Here is a 19,511-nt window from a genome sequence, read left to right on the forward strand (position 1 = left end):
CCCTGTACACTTTGCTGATTAAATGTTGCTCACATCAATATAATTTGTAGAATTCGTTACTTTATCAGATTTACCATTTTCCATCCTCACCCTTTACTTGATTTATCGTGTATTTTACATGTGATTCAGAGGAAAAACTGGCGAGGTTGTTGGCGGATTGTTCGGAGGCAAGTGACTGCACTCTGTTCGTGTTCTTTCGTTAACTGCTTGTCAGTTAAGGGGCAGAATCTCACTAAAATCTTTTAGCCGATCATTTTCCTGCTATATGTAACCATTTATGGTGTGCATTATGGGGATATGATCGGTTACAGCTTACGAGCAATGGCGCCTGTCAGCCTGCTCACTGTCCTGGTACAACGCAAACTTTTAAGAAAAGTTGCAGAAAGGGGGGAGGAGGGGGGGGGGGGGGAAATCATAAGAAGGTAAACTTTTAGTTAAAATCATCGAAAGATCTACGAACTCCACTGCATTGTGCTAGCTACGCAGAAATTACACTACTGGCCATTAAAATTGCTACACCAAGAAGAAATGCAGATGATAAACGGGTATTCATTCATATTATACTAGAACTGACATGTGATTACATTTTCACACAATACATAGATCCTGAGAAATCAGTACCCAGAACAACCAACTCTGGCCGTAATAACGGACTTGATACGCCTGGGCATTGAGTGAAACAGAGCTTGGATGGCGTGTACAGGTACAGCTGCCCATGCAGCTTCAACACGATAACACAGTTCATCAAGAGTAGTGACTGGCGTATTGTGACGAGCCAGTTGCTCGGCCACCATTGACCTGGCGTTTCCCATTGGTGAGAGATCTGGAGAATGTGCTGGCCAGGGCAGCAGTCGAACATTTTCTGTATATAGAAAGGCCCGTACAGGACCTGCAACATGCGGTGGTGCATTATCCTGCTGAAATGTACGGTTTCGCAGGGATCAAATGAAGGGTACAGCCACGGGTCGTAACACATCTGAAATGTAACGTTCACTGTTCAAAGTGCCATCAATGCGAACAAGAGGTGACCGAGACGTTTAACCAATGGCAACCCATACCATCACGACGGGTGATAGGCCAGTACGGCGATGACGAATACACGCTTCTAATGTGCGTTCACCGCGATGTCGCCAAACACGGATGCGACCATTACGATGCTGTAAACAGAACCTGAATTCATCCAAAAAATGAAGTTTTGCCATTTGTTCACCAAGGTTCGTCGTTAAGGACACCATCGCAGGCGCTCCTGTCTGTGATACAGCGTCAAGGGTAACCGCAGCAATTGTCTCCGAGCTGATAGTCCACGTTGCTGCAAAGGTCGTCGAAATGTTTGTGCAGATGGTTGTTGTCTTGCAAACGTCCCCATCTGTAGACTCAGGAATCGAGACGTGGCTGTACTCTCCGTTACAGCCATGCGTGTAAGATGCTTGTCATCTCGACTGCTAGTGATACGACTCCGTTGGGATCCAGCACGGCGTTCCGTATTACCCTCCTGAACCCACCGATTCCATATTCTGCTAACAGTCATTGGATCTTGACCAACGCGAGCAGCAATGTCGCGATAGGGTACAATCCGACCTTTATCAAAGTCGGAAACGTGATGGTACGCATTTCTCCTCCGTACACGACGTATCACAACAACGTTTCACCAGGCAACGCCGGTCAAGTGCTGTTTGTGTATGAGAAATCGGTTGGAAACTTTAATGTAAGCACGTTGTAGGAGTTGCCACCGGCGCCAACCTTGTGTGAATGCTCTGAAAAGCTAATCATTTACATATCACAGCATCTTCTTCTTGTAGGTTAAATTTGGAGTCTGTAGCACGTCATCTTCGTGGTGTAGCAATTTTAATTGCCAGTAGTGTATTTACCTCCAGCGTGGGTTGCCACCATGTCACCGTTATTCTATCATGCAGGGCAGCACAGCAAATTACTCCTTTCGAGACAGGAGGTAACGCCACACCACTATGATCGCCGGGCTTTATGCCTTCCGATCTTTTCTTCTGGGGTCCTTTTAAGGATAGTGTTTGCATCACATCTCCACCGCAGTATCTCGAACACTTGCTACAATGTATCGCAGCAGCTGTTCTTAGCGTCACTGTTGATATGCTACGTAGGGGATGGGAAGAATTGGACTACCTATTAGATGTGTGCCGTGCGCGAAGTGTGGACGCATATAACGTTTATAAACATTGTAAAAAAAAAATTCTTTCAGGGCGTGTCTTTCAAATATTGAATCATTTGGCCATTCACCTGTACCGATGTTTTCGAATGACTCATGGACTTCATAATGACCCCTTATTACAGCGCCCTCTACGTGTCAATCCATATCTCGCAAATCCCTGTGAAGTACATGCCGTGGGTACTTCACATTGTATCACATATTACTGTTGCCTTTCATTTCACTTTCGTACGGACCGCAGGAGTAATGACTGATTTAATGACCTTGAGGTTGCGCAAATTATTAAATCCTGTGTTCGCAACTCCCAGCGGAGCGATAGGTAGAAAGCTAAAGAATATCTCTTGATTCTTCGCTCAGTATTGTTTCTTGAAACATTGTGAGTAGGTATTCGCTCGATAATCGACATCCCTTGTCAGGCATTTTCGTTACGCTCTTCATCTAGTCGAACAAACCCATGCCTATTCGCGCTTCCCATATTTACATATGTTCAATACCCCTATTGGTAATACGAGTACTTAGTGTGGGTCCCATACGCTTGAGCAGTATTCTAAAATGGGACGCACATATGCTTTGTGAGCAGTCTCCTTTGTACAGGCCCACGTTAATAGTTTTCAGGGGAAGCTGCTTTACAAATCCGGATTTAGTTTCCTTTTCGAGGCATTCGTTTTTCGAAGGTTGCTCTGTCTAATCCCAAAACCTCTGTTTCGATTGGGCACAATTTCATCCTTTCAACTACATTGGCCTTGTCACCGATGGAAAAATATCTTATGCTTTTAATCAAATTCATTAATGAACTTGTATCACGAACAATGCTCTAATGGCATTAACACTTCTCACACATACCTAAGAAATCTATTTTTGTACATTACCGTTACGAAGGTTTACAGAACCGTGAACAGACTACGGAGATAGCGGTCGTAAATACATCTGTTGCTTCGCTCGTAGCCCAAAGTTCCCATTTCTGCTGCGCCTAAGCGCTTGTCCGCGCGGGCCCCTACATCATTATGGAGGTAGTAAAGGTCAGCGGGTCAACTGCAATTTGCGTGCTTACCGTCGACTTTGAACAACAACGTAATAATAATGGCTGCTGTTATTTCACTCTTCGCTGCGCATTTTGAATTGCGTGTTTTTTATAGTACTATTTTCTGTCGTATTGGTTACGGGAGAAATTTTATTTTTAATCTCTGATACGTATGAGAAGCAAAATATTGCCTCTACTATTTTGGAGGAAATAATATTTACTCGATTTATGAGTCTTCTTTTCTTTACGACATATTTTTTTAATTAGTATAATTTATCGTTTCCCCACTAAAGATAAAGCGCCTTTTTTACGATATGTCGTTCGTTTCATTTCGATGAATAGTTCTCTTTTTAGAGCCGTTTCCATTTACTACTGTTAAATAACTCGTATCGTAGCCTCCATTTGAGCTGCATAACTAAAGTGTATTTTTCAACATAACCAATTACCGAGGGTGATGCCGCAATCGTTACCACACCGGACTCGCATTCGGTAGGACGACGGTTCAAACCCACGTCCGGCCACCCTGATTTAGGTTTCCTGTGATTTCCCCAAATCGCTCCAGGTGAATACCGGGACGGTTCCTTTCAATGGACACGGCCTATTTCCTTCCTCACCCTTGACACAATTCGAAATTTTGCTCCGTCTCTAATGACCTCGATGTCGACGGGACAGTAAACCCTATCTTCCTCCACCTCCACTTCCCGCCATTACCGAACAACACCGAACACTAGCTATCATTTATTGGTTAACTGCTGTCGGACATAGCTAGCACTTGGATGGGTGACCGTCCTGGTCTGCCGTGCGCTGTTGGCAACCCGCGTGCAGTCATCTCTTGTGAAGCCAACTGAGGACTGAAAAGTAGCTCCTCTGGTCACGAAAACTGACAACTGCCGGTAGAGCGGTGTGCAGATGACATGTCACTCAAAATCCATGAGAATGACACGGCTGTCGCTTTTGGTACTTTTGGACCTTCCGAGGCCTGTTTGGACGGAGTTAAGTTCTTTCCTACCATTTATTTACGACAAATATTTTTCGTTGGTACCATTTATTGTGGTTACTACTACAGCTGTTATTACGGAGGTTGTCCAGAAAGTAATGCACGGCATTTTTTTTTTCAGCCGAAAACAATGCTACGAATGCGAAACGTCAAGTCTTCTGAGTGAGTGCGCCAAGTTTCTGTCACTTCCGACAGATAGCGTAGCTGTAGGACAGTATCAAAGTGGCGTCTGTAGATGATGAACGGTCCAAGAAATGTGCCATCATTGAATTTCTCACTGCAGAGAGAGAAACTGTGTGGAATATTCACAAACGCTTGTGGATACTCTATGGAGTATCTGCTGTCGACAGAAGTACAGCTAGTCGCGGGGCACGGAGAGTGAGGTCATCAGAAGGCGGTTCGGCGGAGCTCCACGATTTGCAGCGGCCGAGGAGACCATCCACAGCTGTCAAACCTGTCATGTTGGATCGAGCTTATGTTGTCATTCGCGAGGGCAGACGCCATTCGTGGGAGACGAGGATGATGGGGAGGTGATTCACACAGTGAAGCACTGGCTTCGCCACCAGGACACGGACAGGTACAGACCGGCCATACACGCCCTTGTTTGGCGCTGGAGGAAGGCCGTGGAACGGGATGGAGATTGAAACTTCCTGGCAAATTAAAACTGTGTGCCGGACCGAGACTCGAACTCGGGACCTTTGCCTTTCGCGGGCAAGAGCTCTGCCAACTGAGCTACCCAAGCTTGACTCACGCCCCCTCCACACGGCTTTACTTCTGCCAGTATCTCGTCTCCTGCCTTCCAAACTTAACAGAAGTTCTCCTGCGAACCTTGCAGAACTAGCTCTCCTGAAAGAAAGGATATTGCGGAGACATGGCTTAGCCACAGCCTGGAGCATGTTTCCAGAATGAGATTTTCACTCTGCAGCGGAGTGTGCGCTGATATGAAGCTTCCTGGCAGATTAAAACTGTGTGCTGGACCGAGACTCTAACTCGGGATCTTTGCCTTTCGCGGGCAAGTGCTCTACCAACTGAGCTACCCAAGCACGACTCACGCCCCTTCCTCACAGTTTTACTTCTGCCAGTACCTCGTCTCCTACCTTCCAAACTTTACAGAAGCTCTCCTGTGAACCTTGGAGAACTATCACTCCTGAAAGAAAGGATATTGCGGAGACATGGCTTAGCCACAGCCTGGGGGCTGTTTTCAGAATGGGGCGTGAGTCATGCTTTGGTAGCTCAGTTGGTAGAGCACTTGCCTGCGAAAGGCAAAGGTCCCGAGTTCGAGTCTCGGTCCGTCACGTAGGTCTAATCTTCCAGGAAGTTCATATCAGCGCACACTCCGCTGCAGAGTGAAAATCTCATTCGGGATGGAGATTGATTGGAAAAATAGGGTGTGTAGATAAAACACCATTCTTTCATGTGTGTAATTCTCATTATGTTCAATAAAGAACTGTTGAAGAAAAAAATGCGGTGCATTACTTTCTGGACAACCCTCGTGCAATAATCTACTCACTTTCTTTCCCGAAAGGATGTACTGTGCTTCTTGCTAAACTCTTTTCGATTTGCTTCTGTAAAATACGTATTATCGAAACTGTGCGTCGCAGTCTTCCTCTAAGCTTTATGAGTAAAATGTGCTTTTAGATGCTTACTACCATTCATCTACGACAAATATTTTTGAATGGATACTGTTTGTCACGATGTCCTTGTTTTTAAGGTACTCGATTCGCTTTCATTCCGTAATTGTTTAATTAATATGTGATTGATCATAAATGTTGTAGTTCGAACTAATTTTTTCCTAGTGTAACAAACTCTGGTGTTTGAAAATTTCGCCATTGATATGACGCTATAGTCGCATGTTTACTACGTCAGTAGCTAAAGCGGACGACTCGGATCGAGCCCGAGTCTGCCTTGCTGTACTGAGAAAACCGGAACGTAGTTGTTGGTGTGTGAAATTTCACAAGCTGCGACATCGTCGCGAAAAAACACAGTGACCCGTATATGTAATAAGTTTCCTTTAATTTACGTCTATGGTCACAAACTTTTCTGTTTAACAGATTACCGGTTTCGGTCTTTAATGACCATCATCAGATCTGTCTCATAAAAGCAAAGTCCTAATGCACTGCAGCCATAGTGGCACAGTCAACTGTTAAATGCAGAATGCCCCTTCGATGTAGTTTCTGTCCGTAGAGATGCTATTGAACACGTAGTTTAGTCTCGACGCGACGATGACTGGTGTGTGGTGTGCAGGAGTGGCCGCTGGCGCCAGAGGATGCGCAGCGCTGGCGCGTGTGTGGCGCTGTGGCTGGCGCCAGCCTGCCTGCTGGCCGCGCGACCCGACGCCCGCCTCGACGCCGTGCGACGTCTGCTGGCCGACGCTCCGCTCGTCGACGGGTGAGGACGCTTCCAGCGGCTGCGCGCTAGGCCCCTCTCCAGGGCAGCAGCAGCAAGCTCTTAAAGGCCACGCCACTCGTACACCTTAGTCGCGTTAGTCGTCAAACGGTTTGTAAGCTACTGCAGTAGCAGCGTTTGCAGACAGCATTTCAGATCCGCCTGCTACACAAACCACTGTTTTTTTTATATGTACACAACTGGCAATTAAAATTGGAACACCAAGAAGAAATGCAGATGGTAAACAGGTATTCATTGGACAAACATATTATACTAGAACTGACATGTGATTACATTTTCACGCAGCTTGGGTGCATAGGTACAGGGCGGCAGTCGAACATTTTCTGTATCTAGAAAGGCCCGTACAGGACCTGCAACATGCGGTGGTGCATTATCCTGCTGAAATGTACGGTATCGCAGGGATCGAATGAAGGGTAGAGCCACGGGTCGTAACACATCTGAAATGTAACGTCCATTGTTCAAATTGCCGTCAATGCGGACAAGAGGTGACAGAGACGTTTAACCAGTGGCACCATATACCATCTCGACGGGTGATACGCCAGTATGGCGATGACGAATAGACGCTTCCAATGTGCGTTCACCGCGATGTCGCCAAACACGGATGCGATCATCATGATGCTGTAAACAGAACCTGGATTCATCCGAAAAAATGACGTTTTGCCCTTCGTGCACCCAAGTTCGTCGTAGAGTGCACTATCGCAGGCGCTCCTGTCTGTGATGCAGCGTCAAGGGTAACCGCAGCCATGGTCTCCGAGCTGATAGTCCATGCTGCTGCAAACGTCGTCGAACTGTTCGTGCAGGTGGTTGTTGTCTTGCAAACGTCCCCATCTGTAGACTCAGAGATCGAGACCTGGCTGTACGATCCGTTACAGCCATGCGGGTAAGATGCCTGTCATCTCGACTGCTAGTGATGCGAGGCCGTTGGGATCCAGCACGGCGTTCCGTATTACCCTCCTGAACCCACCGATTCCATATTCTGCTAACAGTCATTGGATCTTGACCAACGCGAGCAGGAATGTCGCGATACGACAAACCGCAGTCGCGATAGGCTACAATGCGACCTTTATCAAAGTCGGAAACGTGATGGTACGCATTTCTCCTCCTTACACGAGGCATCACAACAACGTTTCACCAGGCAACGCCGGTCAACTGCTGTTTGTGTATGAGAAATCGGTTGGAAACTTTCCTCATGTCAGCACATTATAGGTGTCGCCACTGGCGCCAACCTTTTGTAAATGCTGTGAAAAGCTAATCATTTGCATATCACAGCATCTTCTTCCTGTAGGTTAAATCTTGGGCCTGTAGCACGTCATCTTCGTGGTGTAGGAAATTTAATGGCCAGTAGTGTAAATACAAAGATGTTTCAACACCTTTCTCTATCTTCAGTGGGTGCTTTTTATTCAGTTTTGTAAAACGTAAAGAAGTTTTATGTAGTAACTGTTTTAATATAATTAATTGTGGGCGTAAGTTCCTATGCGACCAAACTGCTGAGGTCATCGGTCCGTAGGCTTACACACTACTTAATATAACTTAAACTATCTTAGGCTAAGGACAACAAACACACAGCCGTGCCCGAAGGAAGACTCGAACCTGCCACGGGGCGGCAGCCGTGCGAACCGTGGCAAGGCGCTTTTAGACCACGCGGCCATAATTATTCCAAAGAAACTTTCTCTCTGTTGTTGTCATTATCTTCATTTTCTCTACTTCCTTCATGCTACGTGAGACCCTCTGCTCGTTTCGGTATATTGGTAGCTTATCATTTGCAATTACATGATGCTACTGTAAGCTTGGTTAGCGACTTCACAAATAACTTTATCTATTAACGTAATTTTTTTGTGTGAAAATTATTTGGCGAATCGAGTTCTATTTTGACCGCTTGTGTAACTTAGTAACAGTAGCTTTCGTAAACCTGTTGTACTTCTGCGACACGTCTGTGGCGTTGCTGCCAGACTGGGTGGGAAGGGGCAGACACACCACCTGCCACCTTGTACAAAGAAGAGCTGAGGCCTTTGCCACTTGGCACCTGAGCTATCAGGATCTGCCTGAAGCTCGAGGCCACCAGAGGCAGAGAAAATTGCCGCAGTCCTTCACCGATTCGACTTTACAAAAAATGGTTCAAATGGTTCTGAGCACTATGGGACTTAACTTCTAAGGTCATCAGTCCCCTAGAACTTAGAACTACTTAAACCTAACTAACCTAAGGACATCACCCACATCCATGCCCGAGGCAAGATTCGAACCTGCGACCGTAGCGGTCGCGCGGTTCCAGGCTGTAGCGCCTAGAACCGCTCGGCGACCCTGGCCGGCCGACTTAACATGTTGGGTCGCAGTGAAAGCAGACATCTGCAGAAAGAAATACCTTTTCCAAAGACAGATGACTATTGTCCACTGGACCTGAGACAACTGCAGTTAATTAGTTACATATTCCACTGATTATTTTAATGTTTTTTCTCCAAATTATGCCGAAGTAATTTACTGAATATGTTTGCAAGATTAGTGTTAACGTTAATGAACATATATTTTTTAGCCTTAATCGCTTTCTTCACCGTCTTACAGTTCCTAAATAGAAACTCATTCACGGAACAGAAGGAGTTATCTGGGAAAAATATCTTCAGGTTAGATTGAAAACTTGTTTTACTACGAATCGGACATTTCATGTTACTGGGAACACGATCAAAAATTTTTTTGTTGACGGATACTTAACTCCTTTCTGAGCCATTATCTGCTTTTGTAATAAGTAGTAAGAATCACTTATTCTTCTATTGACGTTAATATCGCTATACTTCTCAAAGTACGAATAGGATGGATTATTTATGACGACTTTCAATATACATGAATGTATATCACTTTCCAACTGATAATGATGAAGCAGAATTCGTATTTTTTGCAGATAATACAAGCGTAATCACAAATTTCATTAGAGAGAAAGCAACATATTAAATTGCTAGTGATATGTTTCAAAGTATTACTAAGTTCCAATACTTCAGTTCTTCGTGTAATTCCTAGCCTTAGAAACAAACGACTCAATCTCCTAAGATATTTTGTGCATTTGCACTCAACAATGTCTTATCAAATAATTTCCTGGAATGACTCATCGTCTAGAAGGAAAGTAGTGATCTTCACAAAAGCGAGTAGCAAGAATAATATGTAGTGTTCAAGTGCATCTATTCAAGGAGTTAGGCATTTTACTTGCAACACTCAGAGGACACGGCTTCTCCTTCTTTCGCGTCTGCGACGTTCGCCATGACTGGCTCAATGCAGGATAGCAATCTACTTGTAAAGCTTTATTACAAGAATGATGACTGTGCATACGTCGCTCTGCAAAAGTTCCGGGCACTGAAGTGTTCGAAAAAAGGCGATGACTGCCATGGGTCTGGAGAAAATGATTCGGAAATTCGAAAAGACGGGTTCTCTTGGTGTGAAAGCTGGTAAAGGGAAGAAACGAATTGATTTGACGTCAGCGGAAGCAATGGCCACAGAAATACAGGAGGAGACGAGTGGTGGTATGCAAACTTGTAGTACACGGAGAATTGCCCAAACATTGGACATACCCGTGAACACGGTGCGTAATATTCTACGAAACATCCTTCTTTGCTATCCATTCAAAATTACGCATGGGCATCAGTTGCTTCCTGTTGACCTGTCAGCAAGCGAGACCTATGCTTTAGAATTCCTTGCTCGCATGGAAGTGGACAATGATCGGCCTTGGAAGATTTCTTGTACAGACGAAGGCCACTTCCATCTGACAGGATATGTCAATGCACAGAATTGGCAAATATGGGCAACGGAAAATCCACACGCAAATCAGCCAGTACCACTTCATACTGAAAAGATCGCTGTGTGGTGCGGGTTTACGGCATTATTTATCATTAGGCCACATTTTTTCGAAGAGACGGGTGCTTCCGGTCCTGTTACCTGTACCATCACTGGGTAAGCGCTATGAGTGTCTTTTGCGTAACCACGTCATTCCAGCTCTCCAACAGCGTGGATGTTGGAATGGAATCATTTTTATGCAAGAAGGCGCACCTCCCCACATTGAAAACCCAGTTAAGCAACTGCTGAAGCGCCTTTTCGGAAATCCTAGAATTATCAGTCACCATTTCCCTACAGCCTCGCCGAACCGATCTCCTGATCTTCATCCTTGTGACTTCTGGCTGTGGGACCATCTGACAGATGTTGTACTCAGTGTTCAGACTGCAAACTCAACTGCATTGAAGACACGCATTGCGCAACACATTCTGAACGTGACCCCGGAAACACTTCGATCAGTTTTGGAGCATGCAGTTTTTCGATTTCAACTTGCTACAGAAAGAGGTGGAGAGCACATGTTTTGCGGCAGTCACACGGAAATTAATAAAACGATTTTATTTTAATTGCTGATTTTTTGCGGTTTTTGGCCTCAGGACAATTAAAAACCGATTTTTCCCATCTGATCTGATATTCCTTTGCCGTGGTGGATGGGCTTACGTAACTAACAGTATCACACCTGTACACCCATCCACACTGAATACACTGAGCAGTACAGTTTGTTTAACGTCAAACGTACACCTGAGTGATTGCTGTATGATTCATTTGTCAATTATAGTCGACCACTATTGAATTATGATCCTTACAGCGCAATCTATTGCTGCACTTTGTAACTATTTATTTTTCTTCTGCCATACGTTTTACCCCTTCTCCGATAATATTCCATTGCAATTTGACGTCATTCTGAGCAGTGGTGTTGTTTCTTCAGCGGTTTGAAAGTTTATCTTTAATTATAATCACAGTGTATATATACATACTGAAGCGCCAAAGAAACTGTTATAGAAATGCATATTCAAATACAGAGATATGTAAATAGGCAGAATAAGGCACTGTGGTCGGAGTAGTAACTGGGTAGGCTGGGTGTGCTGGGGGATAATTTACTGAGCAAAACGCAACCCACCCACAAAAATAAAATAAAATATAAAAAAATTAAATCAATAAAAAATTTATTCAAGCAATGAACTCCAGACTGTGAAATTCGTTATCAATATTTTTATTTCTCTTCATTTCTTTATACTTTAGTTTAATATTATCATCTTCAAAAAATTTAAGGTCTCAGTTACTTATTATTTTATTAAACGTGTCTGGAAAAATAATTTAAATTTATTTTCAAGCTCCGTACAAATTTTCTCCCCATATCTAGTTTTTAAACGTTCACAATCAGTAATGTTACACAATTCATTTACTTATAGCTCACTAATCTTTTTAAACAAATCATAATTGCTTGCCTCATTTAGCTTCTTCAGTAGAATATCCATTTATATAGAATAAAAATATAGTAGATAAATTGAAAGTCTATAGCACTTTCTGTTGCTGTGCTGACAGCTGCTGAAATTCTGAAGCACTCTGTTAATTTTTTCAGGCAACAGATGTTTGGCACCTGGAATTCCATCTAAAATTTAGATCTGTAACTTCTTTAAAAGCGTGTCATTGTAGAATGCAATTTGTTTTTCATGAAGGGTGTATTGTACTACAAACTCTTAAATGAGCAAAAAAAATACACAGTAAAAATATTAGTGACAGGAAGAAAATTAAGAGTGTAAATACTTTAACTATACAACTATCTATACCACAGCAACAAGAAAGCGGATTCATTTATTAACGAATAATTTTAATTACTCCAATGAAAAAATTGTCTCATTGAATGGAAGTGTTGAAGAAGTGTAACAAATGCGAAGTGGAAAAGTCAATTGATAACTTTCATTCACATAAATATACAAAGGGTAAACATTCACATATGTGTAAAGCATGTTATAAAATGCTTAGAAGAAATACATATAACAAAAATAAAAAAGAACGTTTTAAACAGTTTATACCTAATTACAAGAATAATAAGAAAAATTTAAAGAAATGAAAGGTTTTCTTTGTTTTTATAATCCACATGAGTTAACAAAATGAACCACATTGTAAAAAATGTAAGAAATTAATGAGTTTGGTTGCTTTCACTTAAGTCATGCATCTAGGGACAATCTCTAAAGTAGATGCACGACTTGTCAACTAGAAGATATGTGAAAGAAGGAAATAATTTGGAAATAGTGTGGAAAAGAAACAGTTAAAAGTGGTCTCAATTAACGTTTAGACCAACAGACACATCAAAATAACTGAAAATGAAATCACTACATTTTTTAAAAGCTAATGTTTTCTGTCCTTAAATAAATGGAAGCCTCTCTGAGAGAGCTTATAGTCACTCAGCTTCGTGATTATTGAAGAAGGAATAATTTACAAGTTTATAGCTGATATACAAAAGATGATTTAATTAATTTATTCGTTCCAAATAATTTACCTTCTTCTACAATAACTCTCGATAATTTGAAAGTACGTGAAGTCAAAGCTATTATATTGCTAGAGAAGGCCAAAATGCACGCTAGAAGCTCACGCAGGATGGCGTGAGGTATCGTTCTTGATGAGACATGCTCCATACGATAACTATCAATTGCTATGGCGCCTTGCTAGGTCGTAGCCATTAACTTAGCTGAAGGCTATTCTAACTATCTTCTCTGCAAATAAGCGAGGCTTCGTCAGTGTTGCATCGCTAGCTAGCCCTTCCGTACAACTGGGGCGAGTGCTAGTAAGTCTCTCGAGATCTGCCGTGTGGTGGCGCTCGGTCTGCGATCACTGACAGTGGCGACACGCGGCTCCGACATGTACTAATGGACCGCGGCTGATTTAAAGCTACCACCTAGCAAGTGTGGTGTCTGGCGGTGACACCACAAAAGCTACAGCTAGAAATCGTGTTATTGCTAGACACAGTAAATTAAAGAAATCAGAGTTAGGTTATGCTATTGGGTTACAGGAGTTTAAATTTCATCTACTATTATTTGGAAAGACTAGAGCAAGGCTAAAACGAGTACCTAATATAAATTATTTTTCGGGATTTGATAATGATGTTATTCAAAAATCTTGACCACTGAGAGAGGAAAAAACAGTGAGGCCAGATCAAATTTATCCATTCAGTAGCAAACTATTTGAGCAAGAAATAGAGACTGAGCCATCTAAAAAGCATTTATTTGAGATTAAAGAAATAAGATCGAGATTTAATGAAAAATTCAAAGCTTGGTCTGTTGACTACGAAATCCTTTTTAACGATGTCAATATTTCCAAACTCAGTACTGTCTGAGATAAAACAGATAATATAACGAAAGCACTCAATTCTATTTTTGATGTAGGTAAAAATAGAACTAATTTCAGGAAAGGGGATAAGTTGAATATAACAACCAACAATCCTAAAATATTTTATCCAATTTTCACAGGATATAAAGCATCAGATAATACTCATGTATCTGGTCAGGTTGTATGCAATAAAATGAGAGATATCTTAAAATTTGATAAGACTATTGATATAGCAAAGACTTCATTTAACATTCAGATGTCAACTGTTCCTAGGGGCCAAAATGGTCAAGGTAAGAAAATGTTAAATGTAGGTAAAGACAAAAAGACTAAAAGATGTATCACAAGAATTAATAGCAATGATAATTTGTGTTGTCCTAGAGCAGTAATTGTGGCATTAAATACCTTACAAATAACATTTTGGACAGAGAACTAACTACAAATGGGATTAAGAAAATCAGAGTAGGAGATAAATAGAAAAGACATATTATGTTGGGTAAACACAATGAAGAAGCGTTTACTGAAGCTCACATTAAAAATGTTGAACAACGTTTGATTTCCAAATAAATGTTGTATGTGCTGAGAATTTCAATTCAGTTATTTGTAGTGGTCCTGAGAAAGAAATAAAGATATATCTGTATAAAGATCACAAGCATTTTGAAGTAATTAACTATATGATAGCTTTCTAAGGATCATCATATTTCTGTGATAACTGTAACAAGCCATATAGCTACAAGGATCAACACAGATGTAAAATGGAGAGAAAAGTTTGCATATTATGCAAAAGGCAGAACATGAAAGTATAGACAACAAGATTCATTGTAAAAAGTGCAAGAGATACTGTTATAATGAAGAATGCTTAAAAAATCATCAAGAAGTTTGTTATACAACTTACAAATGTGAAGGATGCAAAAAGATTTCTTTGAGATATAAAGAACTTAAATGTGGCTTTGAACTTTGTAGGAATTGTAAACAAGCAGTTAAAATTGGAAATCGTAAAAGTCACATGCAATACAAATTGTAAAAAGTAGGTGTCTGTGAAAGAAAATTTGGTGAGGATTCTATAGTGCAAGGTAACTCAAATTGTAATAAAGATGGTTGCTGTGTTAATGGAGGATTCAAAGATTTTTATGTTTACCAATGCTTTGAGTGCCATAAAATAGTTGTAGGTAAAGAGTTTAAATGTTGTCAAAAAGGATTCCATAGGAGAGTGAATTGTACCTATTCTGAGAGATACACAATGTTTCTTTATGAAGCTCAACAAGAAACTGGAACACATATTCCAAATCTCATAATTGTTCACAATTTGAATGTAGAAACTGTTTACAAATTTAAGACAAATGAAGAATTCTGTTGCTGGATGATATCTGAAAACAAAGACAGTTATCACACATTCATAGATAACTATGCAAAAGGTTAAGATTTTCATTTTGAAGTACAATGTTTAAATTCATTAAGGCCATATATCATCTACACAGGAACTAAACTGATGTTATTCTAGATTAAACAGTTAGGCATAGAAGCACAGGGTCCCTCGTTCAATACCCAGCAGGGTCATAGATTTTCACCTGCCTCAAGATGACTGGGTGTTTGTGTTGTCCTCATCATTTCATCATCATTAATGAAAGTGGAGAGCCTGGACTGAGGAAAAGTTGGGAATTTGTACAGGCACTGACAACCGAGCAGTTGAGTGCCCCACAAACCAATCATCATCATCATTTTCAAATCATCTATAGTTAAGGATGGTTTAAAACATTCATTGCAAATATTAAATTCAACTTGTCTCTCTCGCGATTTATTATTTGTGTCAACAAAAATCACAAATTTAAATTAATCCCATACATTAATCAAATTTGTAATATTAAAAATTTTAAGATTATTAATATTTCATTCTATATAAATGGAGACAATTCCTTCGAAATCAACAGCTAATATACCCACTACTGGCGCGAATTATCTGTAATGAATATGTTTGAATTTATTATCCATAAAAATTGTGGATTAAATTTAGGTAATTGGTTTAAAGATATTTGGGTTCCATTATTTGAAGTGAACAATGTGTTGATTACAAACGAAATTTTGTGTCTTATTGAGTATGGAATTACAGGGTCAATGAGCGTCAAACCTGAAAACATGAAAAGCGTAAAAGGAGGTTTCATGAAATCTATAAAGAATCACAATTTTTAACACAAAAAATCAAATATGCTAATCCAATTGCTTTAGAATATAAATACAGAGAATACATCAAGTCTGCAAACACTTTCAATTATCTATTGCACAAGAACTAAACACTGTGGAGACATTGCACTTTGAAGAGAAACTCTGAAAGTTTATTTTTCAGACATTCGATATGCGAACCATGAGTGCCAATACAGTAATAGAATTCTTGCCATACTGGTACCAGCATGGCACCATCGACTGTGGCAGTCACTTCCCGTATTCTCTCCCAGAGCTGTGCTACATCACATGGTAGAGGCAGTATATACACCAGATCATTAATATGTCCCCACAGAAAAGAGTCACACAGACTCAGATTTGGTGATCAGGGAGGCTATTTCGTGAAACAGCTGTCCCCTTCTGTAGCACAGCTAGCTCCTCACCTGAACTCACCATGTTTGAGACTAGCACAGACTGTCGGCAAATTACCAAACTGTGCCAAGGCAGTGTACATGAAGAAAAATTTTTAGGGTATCTCTTCAAAATGACATATGTATGATATGTGTACAGTGTTTGGTTCTAGTGAAATAAATAATTGAAAGTGTTCCCAGACTTTATGTACATCCTGTATATTCAAAATAAAATTAAACAATTAACACCTAATAACTTTGTTCAAAATACTTGAACATTACTATCTGTATGAAATTTCAAGAAGCTTGTAATGTTTTTAAGAACAAAGGTTGCTAATGAAATTAAATATTACTACATTCCTCTTGAACAAATGTTTCTTGATTATGTTACCAATACATAACAAAATGGTATCATTCAACCTCAAAAAATTATTGAACAGCTAGCAATAGAAATACAAGCAAAAGATGATTAAATAAAATAAAAGGAAAAAGAACACCTTCACTTAAAAGATGTAATATCTGATGTAGTAGAGATGAAGAAAGAGCAGATTATTTACATTGCCACATCTAAGCAATATGCCAAGGAAAAGTATTTCAAAATTACTGGTGTAGTATCTGAAAATCATATTTCAGGAAGATTATACAGTTATAATAGCGGAAAACCTAAAGTCGTCAAAATATTTTGTGTCAGAAAATACAAATGTACTGATTACAAATTAGTAGAGAATATGCTTAACACCTATTTTGTTTTACACACAGTAGAAAAGAGAAAAGAAATATACAATGTGCACTTGAACTGCCTGTCTTACTTTGTTGAGAAATTATGTGGCCAATCGAACGATATTGTTGATGAAATAAATGAGAAAAGAAAATATATTTATGAAGAAATTTTGAATGTGCCCACTATAGAATTTTACTTTATGTAATATATTTTTATACTGTATAAATGGAGCCAATTATAGACCTCATTAACAACGAGCATGCATACAATGGTAAGCAAGCATCTGTGATTATTGATGAAAATAATAATCCATAATTTAAGGTAAAAGATGTTGCTGAAGTTTTAGAATATGATAATCCACAACAAACCATCAGAATTAATGTTGATGAAGATGATCATATTTCTTTAGAAAATTTATTAAATCAAGGGATGCCATTCAATACTGCACCTTTAAATATTCAACCAAATACAATATTCATTAATGAATCTGGTCTTTATTATCTTCTAGAAAAGAAAATATGGCCAATATAAACTACAAAATAAAATTGTTTAGAAAATAAAGTTGGAAGTATGAAAATATGTTAAATGTTGCCAGAAATATAATTCAAGAGAAAAATGAAATTAATGACAATCATGTCACTCCTCCAACCATTAATCGAGATAAACATATTGAAATTATTTTAATCAAGAAAAATAATTTTGGGGAATTTCCATATTATGTTATAAGAACTCAAAATAGTCCCTAAAATTCTATATTGAATGAATTTCGAGCAGATTATCCAGAAATGGAAATAACTTTGAGAATCAGAAATCCCAACTTAATAAATTTATATAATTTAACGAAAGAAAGATTACCAATAATTTCTCAAGGATATCATTTTGATTCAAGTTTAAATGATGATATTTTTATAAGAGAAATAATGAATATTAAAACTGAGTATTAAATAATTACATTAGTTTTATCAATCTAACTGTTGTGTGAATTATCAAATCCTAACCATTTAACATACACTTTTCTCCTTTCTTTCTCAATACTTTTTCAACAAGATGTATACCTGGATATTTTGTTTTCTGTAGCTCTTTGTCATAAAAATTTCCTTCCACATCTTTCAATTTATATGTACTGAATTAGAATGAATAACATCTTCAATTTGAAAAATTTCTGTTGACCAGTTGGATGTGTATCCTTTTTCAGGAACTCCTGTAAGTTTACTGATCCTTATCTCCATTTTTAAATGTAGGGGAATCTACACCCGCCTCCCAGAGGAGTCTCAAATTTTTCTCAGTAACTTCTATTGGTTTCATATTTAAAGTTGAATGTTTTGTGCTATCGTGTTCATCAACTAAATTTTTAACCAACTCAACCTACTTATAATATACTTGAAGAGCAAATCTTTTCCACATCTTCTCTTTGAGTGCTCTGTTAAATCTTTCAACAGATGCCTTTAATTCACTAAAAGTTGAATATTGATTAATGCTATATTTCTTTATCAATTCTTTAAATTCTTTATTGTAGAATTCTTTGCTACTATCTGTTTGTAAATTTTTTGGCTTTATAGCGACGGATATTTTCTCAAAATCGTCAATTATATTCTTCCCAATTTTATCTTTAACTGGGACATCCCAAGCAAATTTAGAAGAGTCATTGTTAACAGTCAATAAATATTTATATCCTCGATTTATCTTAGAAATTCCTTTCAATTTCCTGTAATCCATTTTGACTAGATTGGCTTTCCATAGATCGTCTACACCAAGAGAAATCAGGTTTCTCCACTTAAAATGTTTTCTCATCATTTTATTAATGGTTTCTTCACGAATATTAAGGGTGAGAGATTTGCTCACTCATCGATTTTTTTGCGAATTTACTCTTTTTACTTTTACATTCTGTACAAAGACCTTAAGTTCTTTGTCTTCTACTTTTAGTGGTGAGTTTGTGAGGATTATGAGACTCAGTAGGTTCTTTTTACACATCAAACAGTTGGTGTTATTATGATTATCTATTTAAATAGAACAAAAATGTAATAAGATTCAAATTACTTCACCAAATATAATGAACTTTACATTAACTGGAACAGTTTTAACTGGCTCCTTCAAACTTACAGTCAGGAAACTTGATTTGTTTACAATTATTGAATGATTAAAAAGAGGTATTTCATAAAGATTATCATAAACCCTTACTGTAATATTAAAATGATTAAAAGTTAGTCCTTTATTTATATTTCGAGAATAAGAAAATTTTTTAAAAAAAATAAACCTATCCTCGAAATTGTGTGTTTTTAGTTACCCTCCAGACATAAAGGCAAATTCAATTATTTGTTTATCATGTAATTTATCTTCAAGATTACTTAACTCATATGTAAGTATGGAGCTATATCTGTTTTTGAGAAATAATCTGAAAAGTTTTTCTACTTATTTTTTGGTAAAGTCATTTCATAGACCAGTTTTAGTGATATAATTATTTAACTGTGTTAGAATACTTCTATATT

General features: G+C 39.1%; 1 protein-coding gene across 1 annotated transcript in view; it reads left to right on the forward strand.

Annotated features, from left to right (window-relative positions):
- Nucleotides 1–6,463: 6,463 nt before the first annotated feature.
- LOC124805402 (dipeptidase 1-like) overlaps nucleotides 6,464–19,511 on the forward strand; it is a 224,904-nt gene continuing 211,856 nt past the window's right edge. The window contains exon 1 of the mRNA XM_047265964.1: nucleotides 6,464–6,585. Within this exon, the coding sequence (XP_047121920.1) occupies nucleotides 6,464–6,585 (122 nt within the window). The remainder of the gene's footprint in view (nucleotides 6,586–19,511) is intronic.

The sequence above is a fragment of the Schistocerca piceifrons genome, chromosome 7 (genome assembly GCF_021461385.2).
Source record: "Schistocerca piceifrons isolate TAMUIC-IGC-003096 chromosome 7, iqSchPice1.1, whole genome shotgun sequence".
In the NCBI taxonomy this organism is placed as follows: Eukaryota; Metazoa; Arthropoda; class Insecta; order Orthoptera; family Acrididae; genus Schistocerca; species Schistocerca piceifrons.